The sequence below is a fragment of the Salvelinus alpinus genome, chromosome 6, assembly GCF_045679555.1.
Source record: "Salvelinus alpinus chromosome 6, SLU_Salpinus.1, whole genome shotgun sequence".
NCBI lineage: Eukaryota > Metazoa > Chordata > Actinopteri > Salmoniformes > Salmonidae > Salvelinus > Salvelinus alpinus.
In genome coordinates, this window is record NC_092091.1 from 41,246,021 (window position 1) to 41,268,655 (window position 22,635).

General features: G+C 42.2%; 2 protein-coding genes across 8 annotated transcripts in view; both read right to left on the minus strand.

The window, feature by feature from the left end:
• Positions 1–12,797, minus strand: part of LOC139578704 (rho GTPase-activating protein SYDE2-like) — a 90,064-nt gene extending 77,267 nt beyond the window's left edge. For 2 of the 4 annotated variants that reach the window (XM_071406653.1, XM_071406652.1), the window contains exon 1: positions 10,273–12,368. In XM_071406653.1, the coding sequence (XP_071262754.1) occupies positions 10,273–12,325 (2,053 nt within the window). In that variant the 5' untranslated portion in view covers positions 12,326–12,368. The other 2 variants (XM_071406654.1, XM_071406655.1) reach the window with 2 other exon arrangements.
• A 3,543-nt stretch (positions 12,798–16,340) lies between these two features.
• Positions 16,341–20,072, minus strand: LOC139578708 (putative nuclease HARBI1). Of its 4 annotated transcripts, XM_071406664.1 has the most exons (11): positions 19,323–20,072; positions 19,059–19,235; positions 18,907–18,968; positions 18,738–18,824; positions 18,609–18,650; positions 18,369–18,540; positions 18,254–18,289; positions 17,601–18,155; positions 17,416–17,531; positions 17,208–17,319; positions 16,341–17,113 (listed from the first exon to the last, which is right to left on the minus strand). In XM_071406664.1, the coding sequence occupies exons 8-11, from the start codon at positions 18,070–18,072 to the stop codon at positions 16,743–16,745; spliced, it is 1,071 nt and encodes a 356-aa protein (XP_071262765.1). In that variant the 5' UTR covers positions 18,073–18,155; positions 18,254–18,289; positions 18,369–18,540; positions 18,609–18,650; positions 18,738–18,824; positions 18,907–18,968; positions 19,059–19,235; positions 19,323–20,072; the 3' UTR covers positions 16,341–16,742. The 4 variants fall into 4 exon arrangements, with proteins under 4 accessions (XP_071262765.1, XP_071262764.1, XP_071262761.1 ...); XM_071406663.1 differs by having other exon boundaries at positions 18,369–18,650; XM_071406660.1 differs by having other exon boundaries at positions 19,059–20,072.
• Positions 20,073–22,635: the final 2,563 nt, after the last annotated feature.

A 22,635-nucleotide genomic window follows, 5' to 3' on the forward strand; every position in this document is an offset into this window, starting at 1 on the left:
CAAGAGAAAAGAACAAGAATAATTCCATCCACCTTTCCATTGTTCCTATTCTCTCCTGCCTATTCATTCATACAGCAATTTCCTTTTCTTTGGAATCTTAAACAACAAAACCCCCAAAACAGACAGATAGCTTCCTGACTGAGTCATCAGATGATAATGAAGATGCTGGTGCTTGACTTTGACTTGACTACATTAAGACGTCTGGCTCTGCCACCCTGGTGCCTCCTCTACCTCATTCATCACCTGATCTGTCATTAGCATCACCAGCATCTATAAATCTATCCACTTACACAAACACCAGACAAGAGGAAGCATTGTACCTGGTAACCTGGAACTGGTGCTATGTATGTTTGTGAGAGACAACCATGCAGCTCAGTAACACGACTTGGCGTGATACAGACACTGAGAGCGACAGTCTTAACATGACTTAACAGTGGAGGGAAGTAGGCAAAGAGGATCAGATGACATATTTCCTTCCTTTTTGATATTGTAGCCACTTTAATAGATTAACAAGAGCAAGGGATATCACTTTACCCTGGGTTATGTGTTATGGCAAAAGGGCTATGCCACCATTTTGCAAAGCATCAGCTCTTAAGACCAGATATATCACCTTTATAAAGTATGTGAAACATCTATTATTTGTGAAACATCTATGTCAAGGGTTTATGAAGCCTTTGCGCCTTATAAGTTATATAGTGTGACCACGGACAAATATTACGAGGGGAACAGACTGAGCCACAGACTGAGGCATAACAGGAACTGAGAAAGGGAGAGGCAGGGATACAGAGAAAATCACATTTTCAAAGTTCAAACAGCAGGTGGGTGTTTTACCCTGCTGGGTAGCATGGCTATACAGTGCATTCGGAAAGTATTCAGACCGCTTGACTTTTCCACATTTTGTTACGTTACAGCCTTATTCTAAATGTGATGAAATTATTTATTTCCCCCTCATCAATCTACACACAATACAGCATAATGACAAAGCAAAAACAGGTTTTTATACATTTTTGCAAAATAAATCACATTTCCATAATCATTCAGACCCTTTAATCAGTACTTTGTTGAAGCACCTTTGGCAGCAATTACAGCCTTGAGTCTTCTTGGGTATGACGCTAGAAGCTTGGCACAACTGTATTTGGGGCGTTTCTCCCATTCTTCTCTGCAGATCCTCTCAAGCTGTCAGGTTGGATGGTGAGCGTCGCTGCAGAGCTATTTTCAGGTCTCTCCAGAGATGTTCGATCGGGTTCAAGTCCGGAGATTCAGAGACTTCTCCCGAACCCACTCCTGGATTGTTGTAGCTGTGTGCTTAGGGTTGTTGTTCTGTTGGAAGGTGAACGTTCGCCACAGTCAGGTCCTGAGCACTCTGGAGCAGGTTTTCATCAAGGAGCTCTCTGTACTTGGCACACTTTCTTCTTTCCCTCGATCCTGATTAGTCTCCCAGTCCCTGCCGCTGAAAAACATCCACACAGCATGATGCTGCCACCACCACCATGCTTCAACATAGGGATGGTGCAAGGTTCCCTCCAGACGTGACACTTAGCATTCAGGCCAAAGAGTTCAATCTTGAGTTCATCAGACCAGAGAATCTTGTTTCTCATGGTCTGAGAGTCCTTTAACTGCCTTTTGGCAAACTCCAAGTGGGCTGTCATGTGAATTAGGGATGGCACGATATATCGGTGAACATATCGGAATTGGCCGATAATAGCAAAAAATGACAACATCGTATCAGCCCGATGTCTAGTTTAACGCAGATGTGCAAAACCGATGTCAAAGCTGACGTGCATACCTATATAACGTAGGTACATGAAGTAATGACGCCATGTAAAACTTTGCACTACACGTGCAACACAGCATTCCTAACCTAGCCCACAATGTCTGCTGTGTGGATCGAGCAGTCAAGTCGAGCAGTCATTTGAAAGAGTAAGAAAATTTCAGTGAGACAACTCAAAGGTGAAATCTATTAACGCCAAGATAATGGAATTCATTGTCCTTGACAATCAATCGTTCTCTGTCGTGGGTGATGTTGGCTTTCGCCGACTGGTCGAGCACTGGCACACACAACCAAGTGCGCTATTTTTCAGATGTTGCCCTACCGGAGTTACACAGTGATAGCGTCACTGCTATTAGCGTCACGACATACTATGGAACGCAGTTTGGGTCATTGCTGGTCAAAAAGGATACACGTCAAAAAACACGATTTGACCCGTTACATAAGATTATAGAATGTTGTGTGTTCTGAATTTGCACGTGCAAGCCAAGCGCCACCACTGCTATCACTAGCACTGTCAAAGCTGTTCAAAAAAGTCTGCAAACAAGCAAACACCGACCACAAACGATGTGTTTACAATACTGCGTTAGTAATAAAGCATTATTTGTTCAACCGCAACTTCTGGGGTAGCTAGCTAACTTTAGCTTGGTACCTAGCTAGCACCAATACAACCAGCCTGAAAACAATGACCAGTGGAAACTGCAGTCATTTTCATTATTCTTATCAATGAGTTAGGAATCCTTGTGAGTAAGTATTAGCTAGGTAGCCACTTGTTGTTCGCCTATTGAAATTGAACTTCAGTTCATGAAAATAAATAGCTAGCCAGCTACTTAACCCTGTTGCCCAAAGCTAACGTTATAAGCAGCCAGCTAGCTTCATCTGGCTAGTGAGGCTCGACCGGACCGGGTTATGTGGTGAGAAGCTAGAAACAATACGGATTTGGCACAATAGTGGAATTTCCGGTTTGCCTTCAAAATAAAAGTACCTCTTTGAAAGTGATGCAGAAGATTACAATTAGTGGAATCATGCCATATTTAGACTAGATAATGTTAAACAAGGTTGGAATTGGAAGCAATGAAATGGGGTATCAGTCTACTCGGTGTTACCCACAGAACACAACTGTGAAGAGTTTACGCAAATATTAGCGTTGTAGCTCTTATCGCGGGACTGTGACTGTGTGAAATCACCTCCCCAGTCAGCCTATTGTGTGTATTGACATTTATATTGCACTGTACAGCTTTACCTAAGGTTTGGGGATCAATGCAATGGGGTATCAGTCTACCCAATACCTAAAATATTTTTTCCCAACATCCTCCTCAGAGTTAGCAGACTCCAAAACATCCTCGCAGTATTGTTTTTCCTTGGGAATAGTGTTTAATACACATAGATTGACAATAAATGTGGCTCAATTCACAGTTGTTTCAGAGTGCCGCAATAAGAGCTACGACGCTACTGTTCTCTGGGTGTCACTGAGTAGACTGATACCCCATGTCATTGATCCACAATCTATAGGTAAGGCTGTACAGTGAAATAAGTATGCCCCCAATGCAATTCTAAAGTATAATACATCCAGTGTGATTTCAACAGATTTCTGTCAAACGAACAAATTATTGTCTTTTGTTGATGTTATATAACAACATTCCAACCTTGGTTAGCATGATCTATTCGATTATGGCACAATTCTACTATTTGTATTCATTTGCATCACTGTCAAAGACATACTTTGATTTGAAGACTAACCGCAAAGTCCACTATTGTGGCTAATCTTCATTGTGGCCAGCTTCACATAGATGGGTCCGACCACCATTTAATCAAATAAGAACTGTCTTGTAAATTAGGGTTATTTTAGATGATGACCCCTAGCTATATAGTTAGCTAGCTAACTATAGCTACTGAAACAGATTACGTCATTTTGCTATGTTATCGGGGAAGATTTTTTTTTTCATCCATGAGCTAGCTAGCTTTTTTTATTGCCCAGCACTATAGGTGCGCAAGACAACTTCACCAGCATCATAGCATACGTATCGATGAATCGTTGTGACATATGAAATAGGAGTGATAGTGTAATCAATGTGTAATAACTACGTAAAGAATGTATGAACGTATTAAATGATTATGTGACGTGCAGTCATATTCAGGTCCTGATTGGTCAACAAGCTTATGGGACACGTCAAATAGTGTTATTTGACACGTCAAATAGTGTTATTTGACACTCAAACAGTGTTATTTGACACGTCAAATAGTGTTATTTGACACTCAAACAGTGTTATTTGACACGTCAAATAAAGACACGTCAAATAGTGTTATTTGACACTCAAACAGTGTTATTTGACACGTCAAATAGTGTTATTTGACACTCAAACAGTGTTATTTGACACGTCAAATAGTGTTATTTGACACTCATACAGTGTTATTTGACGTGGATCTTTTTTGACACGCAAAGACCCAAATGGCGTTCCATAGAAATCCTGGTTGAGAATGAAACGACTGAACAAATGAACAATGATACAGCACAGCAAGTAAGTGAAAGAAATAGGTTTTGATGATGTTTTACTGGTAATGGGACATACGTACATGTCAACAAAATAACTTTTTGGTCAGTGTGGTGTGTGTGTGTGTGTGTAACTTTTATTTAACTAGGCAAGTCAGTAAAGAATAAATGACAGCCTACCTGGACGACGCTGGGCCAATTGTGTGCCGCCCTACGTGAGCCCAATCATGATACATGTGATACAGCCTGGATTCGAACCAGGGATTGTAGTGACACGTCTTGCACTGAAATGCAATGCCATAGACTACTGTGTCCATGAGTGTGTGTTAACTATTTAACTGTACTAGAATGCTTAAAAGGCCGCTAAAATGTTAAATATCGGTTATAGGTATACTTTTTTGGGGCAAGGAAAATATTAGATATCGGTATCGCCACATCACTAGTCTGAATACTTTCCGAATGCACTGCATACAGCCAAGTTATCATTACTCATTTAATTTATTCCTCATGTTATTTTTTTCTATTATTTTTCTATTTTTCTCTCTGCCTTGTTGGGAAGCTAAGGAAGCACTTCACTATTAGTCTACACCAGGGGTTTACAAAGCATGTGACAACTGTTTTGCAAAAGTAGTTGACTGCAAGTGTTACTCAAGGTTGAAAATGCACAGCAACTGGCTGTCAGTTTGAAGGTGCTCAGTGTGGATTGCGAACGGCTCCAGCAACTTCACATGCTGCTCTAGCTTGGCCCAGTCGCGGGTCAGCAAGTTGGTCGGTGTGGGTTGCGAACGGCTCCAGCAACTTCACAAGCTGCTCTAGCTTGGCCCAGTCGTGGGTCAGCAAGTTGGTCGGTGTGGGTTGCGAACGGGTCCAGCAACTTCACAAGCTGCTCTAGCTTTGCCCAGTCGCTGGTCAGCAAGTTGGTCGGTGTGGGTTGCGAACGGGTCCAGCAACTTCACAAGCTGCTCTTGCTTGGCCCAGTCGTGGGTCAGCAAGTTGGTCGGTGTGGGTTGCGAACTGGTCCAGCAACTTCACAAGCTGTTCTAGCTTGGTCCAGTCACGCTCCATGCTCGCCCTCTGATTTCTTCCCTGTTAGCTTGTGATAGCTAGTGATAGTGATACGCAAGCTACCCACTGGGCAAAAGCTGGTTTAATCAACGATGTTTCCACGTCATTTCAACAACAAAAAATCTACGTGATGACGTTGAATCAACTTGGAAAACTGATTGGATATGCAAAAAAAACTAAAACCTAAACTTAACCTAAATCCAATGACATGGTGACATTTGTTGTTGATTTCACGTTGAATTAACGTTAGTTGACAACTCCGCCAAATGTAAATCAAAACTAGATGCTGAACTGACGCCTGTGTCCAGTGGGTAGGCCTATTTGAAACATCGGCATCTACTAGCAACAATTACCCACCAGATTCAGAAGCTCGAAAACCCCACTAGAAAAAAAAGCTTGAAAACCCTATTTGATTTTGGCCCAAAGTTTAGAAGACAACTAAACATAATTTATGAATTTTTTTTATCTAATTTTGTTTTGCAGCCAAAGATAATATATTTTGCATAGTGTTAGTTTTTCAGTTTTATTTTTTTTATTTCAGTTTACTAAATTGTTTTTCCACTTTTAGTTTTTATTTTAGTTTCAGTTTTTGTTTACTACAATAACCTTGGTCTCACTTCACACACGCATGCATGCATACATGCATGCATGGCATGCAAACACACACACGTGTACGTACACACGCACACACACACGCACATATACACGCACACACACGATAAGACATCTGACAACTTCTCACTAGTCTATTTTAACCTACTTCCCTAGACACTCAGACTCACATCACTGTGAATAGCAAGTACAGTGTAGGTGATGAATCAACAGGGGATTTTCACACTAGACTTTAAAATGACTGTAGTAAAATATAATTTACACTCCAAATCAAATTAATGATTTTCCTGACTTCAAAGTGAATTCTAATTTCCAATTAAAAAACCAGGAGGGGGATAAACAGGGATCACTGTTATTGTCAGCCCAGACACATATAAACATCTGCATAAATTAAGAGAGAGCCTATAAAAGGAGAGTTTATAGTCTGGGGTAGCAATTGAGTCACGCTTTGAGAGGTTTGTGCATTTCCTTTTTAAAGTGAGTGAGAGAGAGAGAGAGAGAGAGAGAGAGAGAGAGAGAGAGAGAGGAGAGAGAGAGAGAGAGAGAGAGAGAGAGAGAGAGAGAGAGAGAGAGAGGAGAGAGAGAGAGAGAGAGAGAGAGAGAGAGAGAGAGAGAGAGAGAGAGAGAGAGAGAGAGAGAGAGAGAGAGAGAGAGAGAGAGAGAGGCCCATAGGGGTAGGATAAGCTCTAGGGTTGACCTTGGTAAATACTTCATCACTCCCCATTTTGTTCATTCATACTGAGGAATTAAGTAACAGGGTGCAAACATGTTAAACAACATGAATGGCATTCTAAATATTCACTCCCAGGTCCTTTTAAAATGCAAGTTACCATGGAGATGTGGGTTGGGTAAACTTATGTAGTAAGGAGGGGGGACATGACAGCCCAATCCCCCACTTTCTTCTTTCCTATCCCCAACAACAACCTACAGAGAGAGGAGGAATGAGGTGGAAAAGGAGCTGCACTTCCTAACCTCCTGCCAAATGTATGACCATATTAGAGACACATATTTCCCTCAGATTACACAGATCCACAAAGAATTTGAAAACAAACCCAATTTTGATAAACTCCCATATCTACTGCGTGAAATCCCACAGTGTGCCATCACAGCAGCAATATTTGTGACCTGTTGCCACAAGAAAAGGACAAACAGTGAAGAACAAACACCATTGTAAATACAGCCCATATTTATGTTGATTTATTTTCCCTTTTATACTTTAACTCTTTGGACATCATTACAACACTGTATATAGACATAATATAATATTTGAAATGTCTTTATTCTTTTGGAACTTCTGTGAGTGTAATGTTCACTGTTCATTTTTATTGTTTGTTTCACTTTTGTTTATTATCTACTTCACTTGCTTTGGCAATGTTAACATTTGTTTCCCATGCCAATAAAGCCCTTGAATTGAATTGAGAGACACCTTCTCTTCCCAGGTTCCTGAGCTAGTCTTTTCTATACATCCCTTTTCATACACAACACTCTCCCCTCTCTTTCTTCTCTCTTCTCATGTTTGTCAACTTCAACATGTATGGTTGGACAGTGGAAAAGTTCAGAAGTGATTGAACTTTTCTATGATGACAGAAGAAGAGAGTAGAGTATAAACAGATGAATAGAGTGACAGAGATGGAAAAAAGAGAGAAAGATGAGGAGAGATACAGACATGAGAGAGTAGAAAAAGAGAGAGTAGAAGGTTAGCAGCACCCCTCCCCTTTTTCTCTCTCACCCCCCCCCCTCAATTAAATTCAATTTAAGGGCTTTATTGGCATGGGAAACATATGTTAACATTGCCAAAGCAAGTGAAGTAGATAATAAACAAAATGGAAATAAAGACATTTCAAATGTCATATTATGTGAAAAAAAAAAGTACAAAAGGGAAGATAAACAAACATAAATATGGTTTATATTTTCTAATGGTGTTTTTTCTTTACCGGTTACCCTTTTCTTGTGGCAACAGGTCACAAATATTGCTGCCGTGTGAATGCACACTGTTGCACACTGTGAGGGAAATATGTGTCTCTAAAGACAAACAGAGAAGCCTTTCCGCTGCAGTCCGGAGATCACACTATTTCTGGCACTGCACCAGAGAGAGTCAACAACAGCACCCAGCACATGCGGCCTAACGCCCTATTGATTTACCAGACTCTCAACCCAACACACACACACACACACCATGGAACACCAACCAGACATGACAGGGATAGGTTTTCTAACATGGTAATATCCAAACAGGATATCCATTTGTGTTTCATTATACAATGTTTTCATCTCAAATGTTGCTGGAAAGCAACATTATTCATTAATACACATTATTACATTTATTGTTCAAGAGCCATTTTTTATACATACAATTGAAGTCGGATGTTTACATACACCTTAGCCAAATACATTTAAACTCAGTTTTTCCCAATTCCTGACATTTAATCCGAGTAAAAATTCCCTGTCTTAGGTCAGTTAGGATCACCACATTATTTTAAGAATGTGAAATGTCAGAATAATAGTATAGAGAATGATTTATTTCAGCTTTAATATCTTTCATCACATTCCCAGTGGGTCAGAAGTCCACATACACTCAATTAGTATTTGGTAGCATTGCCTTTAAAATTGTTTAACTTGGGTGAAACATTTCTGGTAGCCTTCCACAAGGTTTCCACAATAAGTTGGGTGAATTTTGGCCCATTCCTCCTGACAGAGCTGGTGTAACTGAGTCGGGTTGGTTGGCCTCCTTGCTCGCACACACTTTTTCAGTTCTGCCCACAAATGTTCTTTGGATCGAGGTCAGGGCTTTGTGATGGCCACTTCAATACCTTGACTTTGTTGTCCTTAAGCCATTTTGCCACAACTTTGGAAGTATGCTTGGGGTCATTGTCCATTTGGAAGACCCATTTGCGACCAAGCTTTAACTTCCTGACTGATGTCTTGAGATGTTGCTTCAATATATCCACATCATTTCCCCCCTCATGATGCCATCTATTTTGTGACGTGCACCAGTCCCTCCTGCAGCAAAGCACCCCCACAACATAATTCTGCCACCCCCGTGCTTCACGGTTGGCATGGTGTTCTTCGGCTTGCAAGCCTCCCCCTTTTTCCTCCAAACATAACGATGGTCATTATGGCCAAACAGTTCTATTTTTGTTTCATCAGACCAGAGGACATTTCTCCAAAAAGTAGGATATTTGTCCCTATGTGCAGTTGCAAACCGTAGTCTGGCTTTTTTATGGCGGTTTTATGAGCGGCCTTTCAGGTTATGTCAATATAGGACTCGTTTTACTGTGGATAACGATACTTTTGTACCTGTTTCCTCCAACATCTTCACAAGGTCCTTTGCTGTTGTTCTGGGATTGATTTGCACTTTTCGCACCAAAGTACGTTAATCTCTAGGAGACAGAACGCATCTCCTTTCTGAGCAGTATGACAGCTGCGTGGTCCCATAGTGTACAGATGAACATGGTACCTCCAGGCGTTTGGAAATTGCTCCCAAGGATGAACCAGACATGTTGAGGTCTACAATTTTTTTCCTAATGTCTTGGCTGATTTCTTTTGATTTTCCCATAATGTGAAGCATTATGAGTTTAAAGGTAAGCCTTGAAATATGTCCACTGGTACACCTCCAATTGACTCAAATGATGCCAATTATCCTATCAGAAGCTTCTAAAGCCATGACATCATTTTCTGGAATGTTCCAAGCTGTTTAAAGGCACAGCCAGCTTAGTATATGTACACTTCTGACCCACTGGAATTGTGATACAATGAATTATAAGTGACATAATCTGTCTGTAAACAATTGTTGGAAAAATGACTTGTGTCATACACAAAGTAGATGTCCTAACCGACTTGCCAAACCTATAGTTTGTTAACAAGAAATTTGTGGAGTGGTTGAAAAATGAGTTTTAATGACTCCAACCTAAGTGTATGAAAAATTCCGACTTCAACTGTATCCACCACCACCAGTATCACCGTTAGCAAGAGCATGAGACTACAGAGTGAGTTAGTGGTTATTGTTACTATTACAGCGTGACCCTCTATAACCCCGTGACGCGATATTCCGTGTTAAAATGTAGCGTAAATTAGTGTGTGAAGGAGAAGAACCAGAACCCGCCACAAGTTAGACTTTAGAAAATCCTACTAAGGAAGGCAAAGAGGCCGGTCAGACAGGCACTCATTCCGTCCCTTTGGTTTGCCTCCAGAGGGGGGAGTTTGAGACCACCACCACCAGACGAAGTAGTTTAATATGGGTGAAGGAGGTTGGAGGAGGACAACAGGTGGAAGATTCCCTGGATGGGAGAGTGAATCCACTGGGGGTCCACCACCACCCCAGGAGAGGCCTTCCTACCTGACTTCTGTGTTGCCTGGCCCTGGCATGAGACCAATTCGGCTGGTTTAGCCCTGTCAACTCTGGTCGTCAGGGCTTCTGGTTTAGAGCCACCTGGCCCTGAGCTGACCTGGCCCTGGCTGGGCCGTGGTGCCCTATCCAGGCCACCATGAGCACCGTGGGGTTGGGGCGTGGACCCTGCGATGCGCTGCTTCATCTCAGATGACAGTAGGCGGCCTTTGTGCATCCACTCCTGCATCTTGTTGACGGTGACACCGTGGGGCTTGGCAGAGCCTCCCTGGTCCAGAGTCCAACCGCTCATCTCTCTGTCTCGATTGTTGTTACCACCCTGCTGGGTTTCTGCATTGTCGGATGACCCGGTAAGGCTGTTGACCGAGCCTCTACTCTCATTTAACTTGCCATTGTCACCGGTGTCTTGGAGCAGGTCGTCGCTGCTCGTGCCACCATCGTAGCTTGTCTGTTTCTCAAATGGGTCAGAGGCTCCAACAGCCTTCAGCCTATTTGCTCCATCCCCATCCTCACAGGCCCCAACAACCGAAGGGCTTTGGGAACCGAGGCCCTGGATACAGGGCCCGTTGTGCACACCACTGGAGTATTTGATAGTTCCGTCACTAGCGGATCGCAGTAAGGGGGGCCTAATCCTGCTAGCAGATAGGTTCACAAGGCTCTTGCTAATGAAATAATTATTATTTTCACTCAGCAGGCACAATGGGAGCGAGTCCATGTCAGACACCTGTTGGGCACTGTACTCTCCAGATGACAAAGCATCACTGCCCACGTGCTTGAAGGACGACCACGAGCACATGCTCTTCTGATCTATAAACCCGTTGACACTGACCTGCCCATCAAAACGAATATCATGCATGGCGTTTATAAGTAGGTAATATGCCTCTTTCAACTGGTTATGTAGTCTGTCTGTCTCCTGCACACTGTCGCTGATGACTTGCCCTTTTGGAACATCTATTCCCGACTCTATGCTTTCTACTTTATCAGAGCCCTTTCTGTCATTTGGTCCTACTGACTCCGATATGTAAAAGGGGAGAATTTCGTTTTCATAATAATCGCCATCCTCGCTATCTATAGAGTGGTGTCGGAGTGTTCCCTCTCTAGCGCATATGAAATGGGAAGCCACGTTTACGTCGCATATCTCCAATTCAGTGGGGAAGAATGTGGGGCTCTGCAAATGTGTCACCCTAATGTTGTCCCCGGTAAATTCAGGCGAGCTCCCGTAGCTCTCGATGTCTCTAATAACAATGTTGTCATCGGTGTAACTACCGGTCGGATGATGTCCACATAGGGCACCCAGCGGATACATTTGCATCCAGTTAGTTGTAACGTTTGTTTCCAATATCTGGTTGTGGCCAGGATGCAATTTTGCCTTGCCTTTTAAATCATTTATTGACCTCTGCGCGTTCTCTGCCTTGTAGTTGTACACAGTTTGATGGCAGGAGTCTGCCTGCCCGTCGCTGACTCGAGTCTTTAGATATGTGTCAAAGCAGACATTTGTCCCATTACTCTTTGAAGCAGGATAGTGGCCACCTGTCAGTTTAACTACATCTCGATCTACAACACCAGGCCGTCTGTGGTATATAATGTTATAATTAGGACTACTGCCACCGAACCCTATAGAGTCCCCTGTGCTGTACTGTCGCGGAATGGGGCCAAAGTGTTTTCTCTGTTCGTGCGGTCTCCCGATGTGTTCTTGCTGTACTTGTCTCGAGAAGTAGCCAGGCACTTGTTTATGGATTCTGCCCATCTCGTATCTATCGTGCCCCCCGTACTGCGTTGCTATTTGAAGTGAGACCCCCAAGAGTTCTTCATTAACTCGACCCCTAAACCCTGAGTCCCCGCTACCCTGATTGTCTCCCGGCCCCCGGTTAGTGTTTATGTGCATGGTAGCTGGAGCCTCGTCCTGCTGGGGAAACACACTAGTCTTAACTCCTACCGTGCTCTGCTCCCAAACTGATCCAACCTTGTTTTCTACAATCCCGTTCACATAACTCTCGTTACCTGTCATGATATTGTCTGCCACACAATGCAACTCTGCGAACATTACTACTGGATGAGCTTGTCCGTCTGGGTTTTGAGAAACTTTTTCTTTACCTTCTCTGCCCCCATTAGCTGCAGCTCCGTATCCACCAGCCGGTGTCCCTTTCTTGGATTTCTTCCCCCGAAGTTTTGCTAGTAAAGTCCTCCGCAGAGGATCAGCCATTCCTTACTTTCCACCCGGTGTTTCTCCAGTTTCAGCACACGCCCCCTGGTCGGTAGAGACCGAGTTTGAGTACCCTTTCTGTGGACAAAACTCGCCGAGCGTACGGAGTCCTCTCCATTCTCCACTGTCACATCTAATATGCCCCCTTCACTGTCTATAGCTAGTTAGCTTGTTGTCTCACTTGCACCACTCGCTTTTCACCCTCTCTCTCTCCGCTATCTGTCTCCCTTCATCTCTGTGCTTGCAGTTAAAATATTTGGAATATTTTCTGGCGGTGATAAGGAGCGCATTGCGCAAACTCGAGCGCAAGCAGTAGATTCAAAATGTTTAGCTGGCTGCTACATTGTAGAAACTTCACCGAATATGTTGTGAATTTGGCTACATAGTATCCCGACGACACAATGTGTGACATTGTATCCTAGAGGTAACGTGACAGATTAGTAATTCACTGATTACATTCCAGTGAATCGATAAACGCATTATGCAAAGTCCTATACGCTTGGTCGTACATAATAAAATTACACTACTACTACTACTACTAATAATAATAATATAATAACGGTTTCAAATGTGGTTTCCAAGCCAATCCACAAACGATAGACAACTCATATAGCTAGAATATATATACATGTTTGTCAATCTCAATATATTTTCTTGGTTTTTACTGACTTGTCAGTGCACGTAATTCCCGGAGGATATGGAGTACAAGGCATCAGTGAACCTGATGACTTCTGTGCATGTCTGCAGCACAGATTTACAAGATGCTCAAGATTTGTTTTAATGAGTTGAGCATGACAATAAAACCACAAGAAAAGATGGTGGACAGAGTGAATAGACTAAGTATTACTATCATGTATCTCCCTTCACTACCAGTAAGCTAAAACACTTGATTGAACAGGTTAGTGATTACTTATGCATTAATTTTTCTGTACTTTCTTGGAAAATAAGATAAACTTATGTTACTTTATGTACTGATACAATGTAATTACACAAATGATTCCCTTTTTTGTTATTCTGGAATAAGACCTATGCGATAGTGTTGCTGGGAAGAAATCCTTATTTTTAAGTGAACAGCCTTTATAGCGTTCAAATCCAACAGCACTTTGTCCTTGACCTGCTTAATAAAAGTGCAAGACCATGAGTAGCTTTCTGCTCAAAGGCATCATGTGCCCCCTCAGATTCGTCCTGTTTAAAAATGTGAAATAAAAATCTATATACTTTTTTGTTTGTTGTAAAAATGGTTGTTGTTTCTCTGTAATACTACTAGCCACTTATACATTTTATGAAGTTGGCTTTAGCTAGTCCAGATTGGGAACCTCTCCGCCAACTTCATAACTAGCTACCAAGAAGCCATTTCAGGCTGTCAATGAAGTTAGAGTAGCTAGCTTGTCTAAGTATCTTAGCTGCCATGCCTGCTGGCAAGGTTGGTAGACTTGAAAAGCAAGAAATTACTAAATAAGACGCACATTCCTTTCAATCTTTTACCCAGAGTTTTAGCAGTGAAGCAGATGTAGTTTCTTAAAATATTATTTTTTAAATAACACCAGTCAGGGGGTAACAGATGGCTCTAGAGGTGTGCTTAGATATGCAGAAAAATAAACACATTTATTGAATAAACATAGAATTAAGCATAATTCTCCAATTTACAGATGGGGGAGTAGCCCCCCTCCAACCATCCTTATGTACTTTGTGCCCCCCCAGATTGTTGGGATGCATGACGCCCCTGGCTGTCATAGATGAGCCTATAAAACATGGACACAGTCTAGTTTTATTTCCTTAAGCATAACAAGGTGAGTGGAGTCACATGGCAAAGCAACATTCCTTAAGGTCTCTAGTAGAATGCTAGTCTCATAGTAACATTAAAGTTGTGAACAACCAACATTGCCAAGTAGTGAGAGCATCCTAGCCTGTTTCAAGTGCCTTATACGTGTAAGAGCACATTGCAATTTACACTGCAAGCTCCATGATACAACAGGGAAAGAAGAGGATGTTTTGTTTCTTTTTTCAATCACTCACTTCCCTCTTTGTGATGGATGGCAGGGGCAGAACATATGGATGGCAGGGACAGAACATCTGCTTGGCTGGAACCTATTCAGACAAACCTGTGGTTGTGTGCTTGTGTGTAGGCTGTGTGACTGTGTGTGTGTGTGTGTGAGAGAAAGTGTGTGGTGGACAGAGGGCTTTGCAGCTGTTGGGGCTCTCGTCCCGATGGCTGGCCATTGTTTCCAGTCTCTACCCCCAGCCTGGTTTATGGGCCTTCACATTTTTCAATGCGCACCGCAACTAAATGTATGGCCATGACATGCAGCCTTTCTCAGGTTATAAATTAGACTGGATCCCTGACTGTCAGAGCTGCAGCATTGCAAAGGGCCTCCTTTATGTTCAAGAGAGTCACTATTCCTTTCACATGCATTCTTCTGTATCCTCTCACCATTTGGAATGATGAGAAAACCATGAAAACAACACAATACAAACTGTTTTTAGTTGAGAACACAGTGTTAAATGTTCTATTCTAACTTCAAAATGTCTGGGAAAATAGCAGTGAAACTGAATTTGTGGTCTTGTCCCCAGGTCCGGCTCCAGGCATAAGCGACATAAGCAGTCGCTTAACGACCCCAGCCTTTTGTTATGTCATGTTTCAGATTGGTAAATTAGCTGGCTATCTTAACATGGCTGAATTACCGACCGGGCATGAAGGGGCCCAGGGGCCCTGACCTCCAGGGGGCCACCATTGATTTTGTTAGTCACTCAGATATTTTAACATGGCAGAAGTCATGACAAAATGTGTACAATTTCAGGAACTAAGTTTTAAAACGGCAACAATTTTTCTCAACCCCATTGCAAAATGTGTAGAATTGCAGGAAATTCGCTGTAAAACAACATTTTTCTCCCCACCCCATGGCCCTAGCCCCCCAAAAGGCTAAGACCAGCCTTGATTGTCCCTAAAGTAAATAGTTAGAATTTGTTTATACATTGATAAACAGACATTCATCTGTATTCCAAACAAAATGTCATCACAACATCTTCCCTGAAATCTTACAAATCCTGACACAGCTTTATAAGTAGTGCACTCTGTTAAGCATCAAGACAACACACTCATCAACACAAGGACACTCCCAGACTAGACCAGGGGCCTGTTGCACAAAACTAGGATAAGGGATTAAGCCAGGATATCTTGGTGATCCTGGCTCAATTGATCCGTAATCCGGTTGCACTAAAGATGGATAGGGGGCAGGAGGATATGTTATGGTATAAATTACCATGGAGATTTATTCTGTGGAGCTAGCCTGCTCCAGACCAGGCTAAATTCCAGGATCTATTTAATCTCATCCCTAATGTCAGTCAGCAGTCACCACAAATGGAAACCAATAGTTATTTCACTGCTCACTATACATTGTTATCACATATAACTAGACCCACTGTTATTATTTAAACGTTTGTGATCATTAATTTCAATGATTTTGGATAAAAAATGATTTTTAGATGATGTTGCTATCATTAGATAATTTACAGTTTCCCATAGACTATAAGGCTATATATAAAATGATAGAATATTAGGGCCACAGAGGGGAAAAAAACACAAGTCATAATATTGTAACCAGTTGTTTTAAAGGAGGACAGTTGTTAAAATGACAGATGTGGGGCATTTCGTGAAATTGTACTTCAGTATGGTTTCATAAACAAAGACATGCTGATGTGCCAGAATATTAAGTATCACATTGTCATAAGTATCAAAACTGTAAAAACAATATGTAGCTTTTCTGCAGAAAGAACCAGCCTCATAAATTTATGACTTTATCCTTTTTCTTCAGTGTGGCCCTAGTACTCTGTCATATAAACAAATACACATTCCATATGAATATAAAAACACAATGTGTAACATTATGTTCCTTTATTGAATAAGGACAAAACAAAGCAGGTAAACCATCAGCTCCTTTCGAAACTGAAGTCACAGTGACTCTACAAGATGGAAAGCACAGAATCCAAGCATATTATACAAAATGATACATACACATTCAAAGGTCTGTATATAACACACCCTGCATGTCTGCACACTAAAATAAATGCAGGACAAATCCATACACATCAACTGAACAGACAAATGAATGGATGCAGTAGCCTCCCTGCAGCCTTGTATTACACACAGTATACCGCACAAACATCATAAGAGGCCAAATTCGTCAAAAAACGAACCCAAAAAAAACCAAATTCCTCTGCCACCGCAGGACATATTTAACCAAAATTGAAAGCACACATACTAACTAAAATAATTCAACACATATTGGTCCCTCAGCAGCCGACCACTGTCGTCATCAGGGAAGATTGACGGATTGTCCCAGTCCATGGCTGGTGGCACTCTGGGGGCCCTCTCCTTCCTCAGGCAGGCCACATTGTGGAGGACAGCACAAGCCACAGTAATATCACATGCCCTAACAGGGCTGACCCTTAATTTGTGAAGGCAGTGAAAGCGTGCCTTCAGGAGGCCAAAGGTAATTTCAACTCTGGCCCTGGTCCTGGCATGGGCATGGTTGTAGGCCTGCTGTGCTTCCTGGGGGTCTGTGAAAGGTGTCAGGAGAAAAGGCTGGCAGCCATACCCCCTGTCTCCCAGCAACACACCAGAGAATTCACCTGTCAACACAAAATCTCATCATTACTACCTCATAAACACAGTGATATTCTTGACACAGCCATGATGGTTATAAATAGGGGTTGTGTGGCTTACCTTGTGATAGGCACTGATAGATTTCAGAGGCCCGAAAGATTCTGGAGTCATGGACTGAGCCAGGCCATTTTGCCACAACATTGCTGATCACACAGTCAGCATTGCAGACCATCTGAAATCATAAGATGAGGAATATTACACCAATCAATGCACATCACTGGCAATGCAGAGTGTTCGTCAATGGACAATATCAAAAAGTTATGTTCACCTGAACATTAATGCTGTGAAAGGATTTCCTATTCACAAAATCGGCCTCATGGGCACCTGAGGGGGCTTTTATCCTTATGTGTGTGCAGTCCACTGCACCAATGACATTGGGGAAACCTGTCACACAAAGTAATGAGTATCCTACTATGTGTTAACAGTTGTCCTGTAATTTGTAGATCCTCTTACCTGCAATCCTATAGAACTCCTCTTTGATGTCACAGAGTCTTCTGTGGCCAGGGAAGGAGATGAAGACATCTGCTAATGCTTTGATAGCCAGACACACACTCCTTATTGTGCGGCAAATTGTGGCCTTGTTCAGCTGTTCTGCATCCCCCACTGAGTACAGGAAGGCTCCACTAGCAAAAAAGCGCAAGGCCACACAAACCATTTGCTCCACACTCAGTGCATGGCTCCGTGCAGTGCGGTGCTTAATCCTGGGACCCAGTAGTCTGCATAGATACCTGATGCCATCTGCAGAAAACCTGTATCTTTCATATAGATGGTCATCAGGGAAGGCCAGTGGGTCCAACCGGTCCCTGAAGACCCTTTCTCGCCTGAAGGCTCTCCTCAGCACAAGTGCTTCTTCATCCACCACATCTCGCACGAATGGGCATGCCATTGTCAGAGCAGAAAGGAACACACAATTTTGGGCCTTCATATAGGCTAGTGGCCACACCTGGTGCTGGGGGGGTGGGCAAAAGAGGGCGATGCCTTATAACGATGACTTGGTTGTACTGATTGCTGGGAAAATAAAAAAAACCTTAGAAAGATGCCACCGTCCTGTGTGCTCACAATAAGAGCTCATATGTCATGGCTCACTTGACTTTACGAGAATATACCTAATTTTTATTTTGAGCTGTGTCATCTTCTTGGAGCTGGGGGAGGAAAGAAAAATAATGATTAATACATTTGTGTTACAGTTAGCATACAGTGTACATTGAAGGCATATCTCACCTCCCTCTCAAGTTTTTTTATTTCAAGGTCCAGTTTCCTAATTGTCCTCTTTTTTATTTCGGACTCCAGTGCAAGATTTTCCATCTTTTTCTTCTTGTACTGAATGTCTATGTCTGCCAGTTCTATTTGGCGCCGGAGGTGGTTGCCATAACTTTCTGATAGCTTGTGAGCTCTGTGAACACAATACAATTAGCGCAGCTGGAATTTGGCAGGATGTGGTGTCCTTTTATTAATACGCACTATGTTGCCAGGCTGGTTTTCCCACTGTATAGCATCTGGGTCCTGTAAAAGAAATTAGATTTTTTGATTTTGATGAGGACTCCTCACCATTGTAGAGTAAATAGTACTTTCACAGTCTTAACATGATACCTCATGCCTTCTGGAATCCAGAGAGATGGTCTCCTCCTCATCATCGTCTCCATCATGTGCTGTTGCTGCTGCACTGGGGCCTTCACCCTATCACATTTAATCGGATTCATATTGAAGCTAGTAGACAAGACATGCCAGGCCTACAGTATGCCTTTGATGGAGTACTCACTGGATCAGCATCGTCTGGTGCTTGTGCTGGTGGCTCTAACAGGAACACAGTGCTGCCAGACACTGCAAGGCAATAGGTAAACCAAAGTCAGACAGTCCAAATTGATTCAATATGAATGTGGTTGTATCCCATGTAGAGATGGAAGGACATACCTTGAATGAAGCGGGTGGCATCTTGGGAGGAACCTATGCTCGTCTCTTTCCCCCCAGGGATCCCCTCTAAGACGGGCCTGCCTTTATTTAGCTCCAAGGCCATGTCCTCTGCTGGGGTAAGGTCAGCCTTTGGTGACCCACCACCCGTGCCTTGTCTGTGGGTATTCTTTTTCACTGCTAAAACAGTACAGACAATGTGTGAGCAGGCACCTTCTGGGTACAATATATGCTTGTGCTTTGTTAAATATTAGTCAGGGACCATACCATTCTGCAGAATGTTCTTGTATTTGATTTTGACCTGCTGCCATGTCCGTTTTGGCCCGTTCATGTTTAATCTACACACACACACACACACACACACACACACACACATTTAATGGAGTCACACTGCAAAAAATTACTTGGTATTTTTGTCTTGTTTTCAGTAAAAATATCAAAAAATTTATCATAGCTTTATACAGTGTGATGGAGTTACTTTACACAATTTCACTCATATCTGCAGTGCATTTCAATTAAAAATTTAACCGTTTCATAATTACAGTACAACTGCATTTTTGGAGATGTGAATTAAATATTTGAATTGTAATTGTGATGTTTCAGCGGAGCGGTGAGTGTGTAATTGTGCACTACTTACGCATTCAGGCGGTCTGCAATACTTTGCCACGCTTTTTCTCTTTGCTTTATCACTGTGGCGGTGTTGCCTTTCTTCTTAATTATATCTTTTACCTCCTCGTATGCCTCCATGAGGATTTGTGCTTCCGACGGGGAAAAGTACGCGGCTCTAGTTGCCATGGTAAATCAGTTAATCTGTGATCTGTGGCGGGGTCTATTTGAGTGAGCCGTGAGCGCGCACCTATCCAGGATTGGTTTCACCTGGCTTAATGAATCCGTGTCTGCTCATCCTGGCTTGGTCTTTGTGCAACCAATTAAGCCTGGACGCACATGTTTTGGCTTCATTGAGCTCAGCTGAGTCATTTATCCCGGATGTCTTAATTCTACTTTTGTGCAACAGGCCCCAGGGCAGGGTTATCTTTAAGCCTCCAGTCCAGTGCATGTGTTTGCTACTTGACCTTCTCCGGACACTTAAGCCTCTTCAGGCAAAACATGACGATGACAGAGATGTAGAGAAACACATCTCTAACCATAAACCTACTGCCGTCCAGGAAGGCTATCAGGCTATCGCTCTGGCTCAGTGGGTTGGGGTTGGCCCCCTGCTCTGCCTTTGTCTCTGCTTGGCTTTATCAACAGACAGCCAATAACATGTTTATCATCACAGAGGTCTCCTTATCTCCCTCCCTGCTACTGTTCACCATCCATCCACAACCTCTCCTCTCCCTCTCTGGGGTGTGGCTCCATTTTACTGCCACACACCATTGATCTCAGGCATGTCCACACGCTAGAGAGAGCGAGTGTGAGAGAGTCTTTCCTCTATAATACCACCAAAATGCCCTGGGCCGTTTCCCAAAAGCATCTTAAGGATAAGTTCATCTTTAGAACCATCGATGGTTTTAACGATGAATTCAGCCTTAAGATGCTTTTTGGGAACCTGGGCCCTGATCCACTATGTGTTTAGACATTTTATGATTATGATAATTATGTTGTTACCTAAAACACACACACATCTTGATAACATGTGTTTAATGTACAGCTGGGACAGCAACGTGTTGCCTTACATGAAGCATTTAATGACATATTTAAGAAAGGATTTGTCCCTAGCTGATATCCCGGGTTTTCCGCTCTGCAACATGTTTGTCAGAATGGGCCAGCCAGTGGTGTGAAAAGCAACTGTTTGCTTCTAGAAAACATCTGCCCATGTCCCCAGCGGACCTGGGTTCAAATACTATTAGAAATCGTTCAAATACTTTGAGCGCTCGCTCTAGCTAGCCTGTCTGGAGTTGTCAGATGGGCAAGGTTTGCAGGTTTTGGACTCTTCTATTGACCAGGCAAGCTCAACCAAGCGCATACAATAACATTTATTTGAAATGATTTCAAATAGTATTTGAACCCAGGTCTGCGCTTCTCAGCAGCACCCACCACTCCCTGCAAGCCTCGCTGACAACCTGACAGCCCTTTTTCTTGGCACTTAGTCCTCTCTCTCTCAGGGCGTAAATGTAGACCACAGGACAGTAAAGCAGCAGATAACAGCAGTGGCCAGAATTATATTATTGGTGATGTTATACCATCATCATTTGGGTTTGATACCACAGAAAAAACTAGGAGTATGAAATCAAACAAGGTCTTCATTAACTAAGTATGTCCATATCACTAAGGTATAGAGTCACTGGAAATGAGTAGTTAAGGACTTTTAAGAGTAAGGTAGCAACACCCAGAGCTATGGATTAAAAAGGTCTCGTCCCAGAGTGCACTGTTTTTCCAGGACATCATCATCATCATCAGGGCTTGACTTTACTGGATATGTGACACATAACATACTGTACAGGATGTCATGTCATCATATGATACAATATTATACTTGGGAGTTGTTCACTTATCAGGCATATAATAAGGGAAGTTTGACTTATACATGACATTTACAGGGAACATATACTTGACCTTACAGTAAATGTCTCATATCATGCCTAGTAAATCACTTATACAAGTGATGTATAAATAAAACTACACTTAGAGGACATAGGCCTACTTGACCTTACAGTAAATGTGTTGCATGCTGTGTCATGTCATGCGTGTTTTTTGTTTTGTTTTGTTTTTTACAATCTAAGCTTGGAGTAGTTCACTGGTGATGGATAAATTCATCTGAATTAAGAAAAATAAAAAGGTCAAAGGTCGCATACACAGATTTGCAGGTGTTACAGCAGGTGCAGCGAAATGCTTGTGTTACTAGCTCCAACAATGCAGTAGAATGTCTAGCAAGTACCATACGACTACACAAATAATCACAACAAGAAATCAAGAAATGACAGAATGGGTCCAATCAACAGCCTAGAGTAAATATATTAGAGTGAGCTGAGCATGTGTCAGAATCCAGAGTATAAGTAGGTGGTGTGTATAGACAGTATATAATTTGGAAAGAAAATGTTATGTAGACCGATTGGCAGTATTTCAATTACTTATGAGTATTTTGTCAATTTTATTACATTGGGCTGAACTACACTCCAATGTATTTTGTAACAAGATACTTTCGAGAGCTGTAATTTGTTTTTCAAAATAATTTTCTATACCATTTTTAATAGCAGTTCACCATTTTGTGGACCCATTTCACCCTGCATTGGTATAAGAAGTCTGATGGCACTATGGTGTGACAAGAGCGTCTGCTAAATGAACGAAATATACAGTGCCTTCAAGAAAGTATTCACACCGCTTGACTTTGTTCTAGAACATTTTTAGTTATTAATAAAACATTTAAAGCTGAAATGTCGAGTCAATAAGTATTCAACCCCTTTGTTATGGCAACCCTAAATAAGTTCAAGAGTAAAAATGTGCTTAACAAGCCACATAATAAGTTGCATGGACTCACTCTGTGTGCAATAATACTGTTAAACATAATTTTTTGAATGACCTCTCTGTAACCCACACATGTAATGTCCCTCAGTCGAGCAATGAATTTCAAGGACAGATT

Coding starts and splice junctions, on each gene's coding strand:
- LOC139578708 (XM_071406664.1), bottom strand. CDS start 18,072: ATGAAGGCCCAAAATTGTGTGTTCCTTTCTGCTCTGACAATGGCATGC. Junction 17,532..17,600: donor GGAGTTCTATAGGATTGCAG/GTAAGAGGATCT, acceptor TTTGTGTGACAG/GTTTCCCCAATGTCATTGGT. Junction 17,320..17,415: donor TTCACAGCATTAATGTTCAG/GTGAACATAACT, acceptor TTATGATTTCAG/ATGGTCTGCAATGCTGACTG.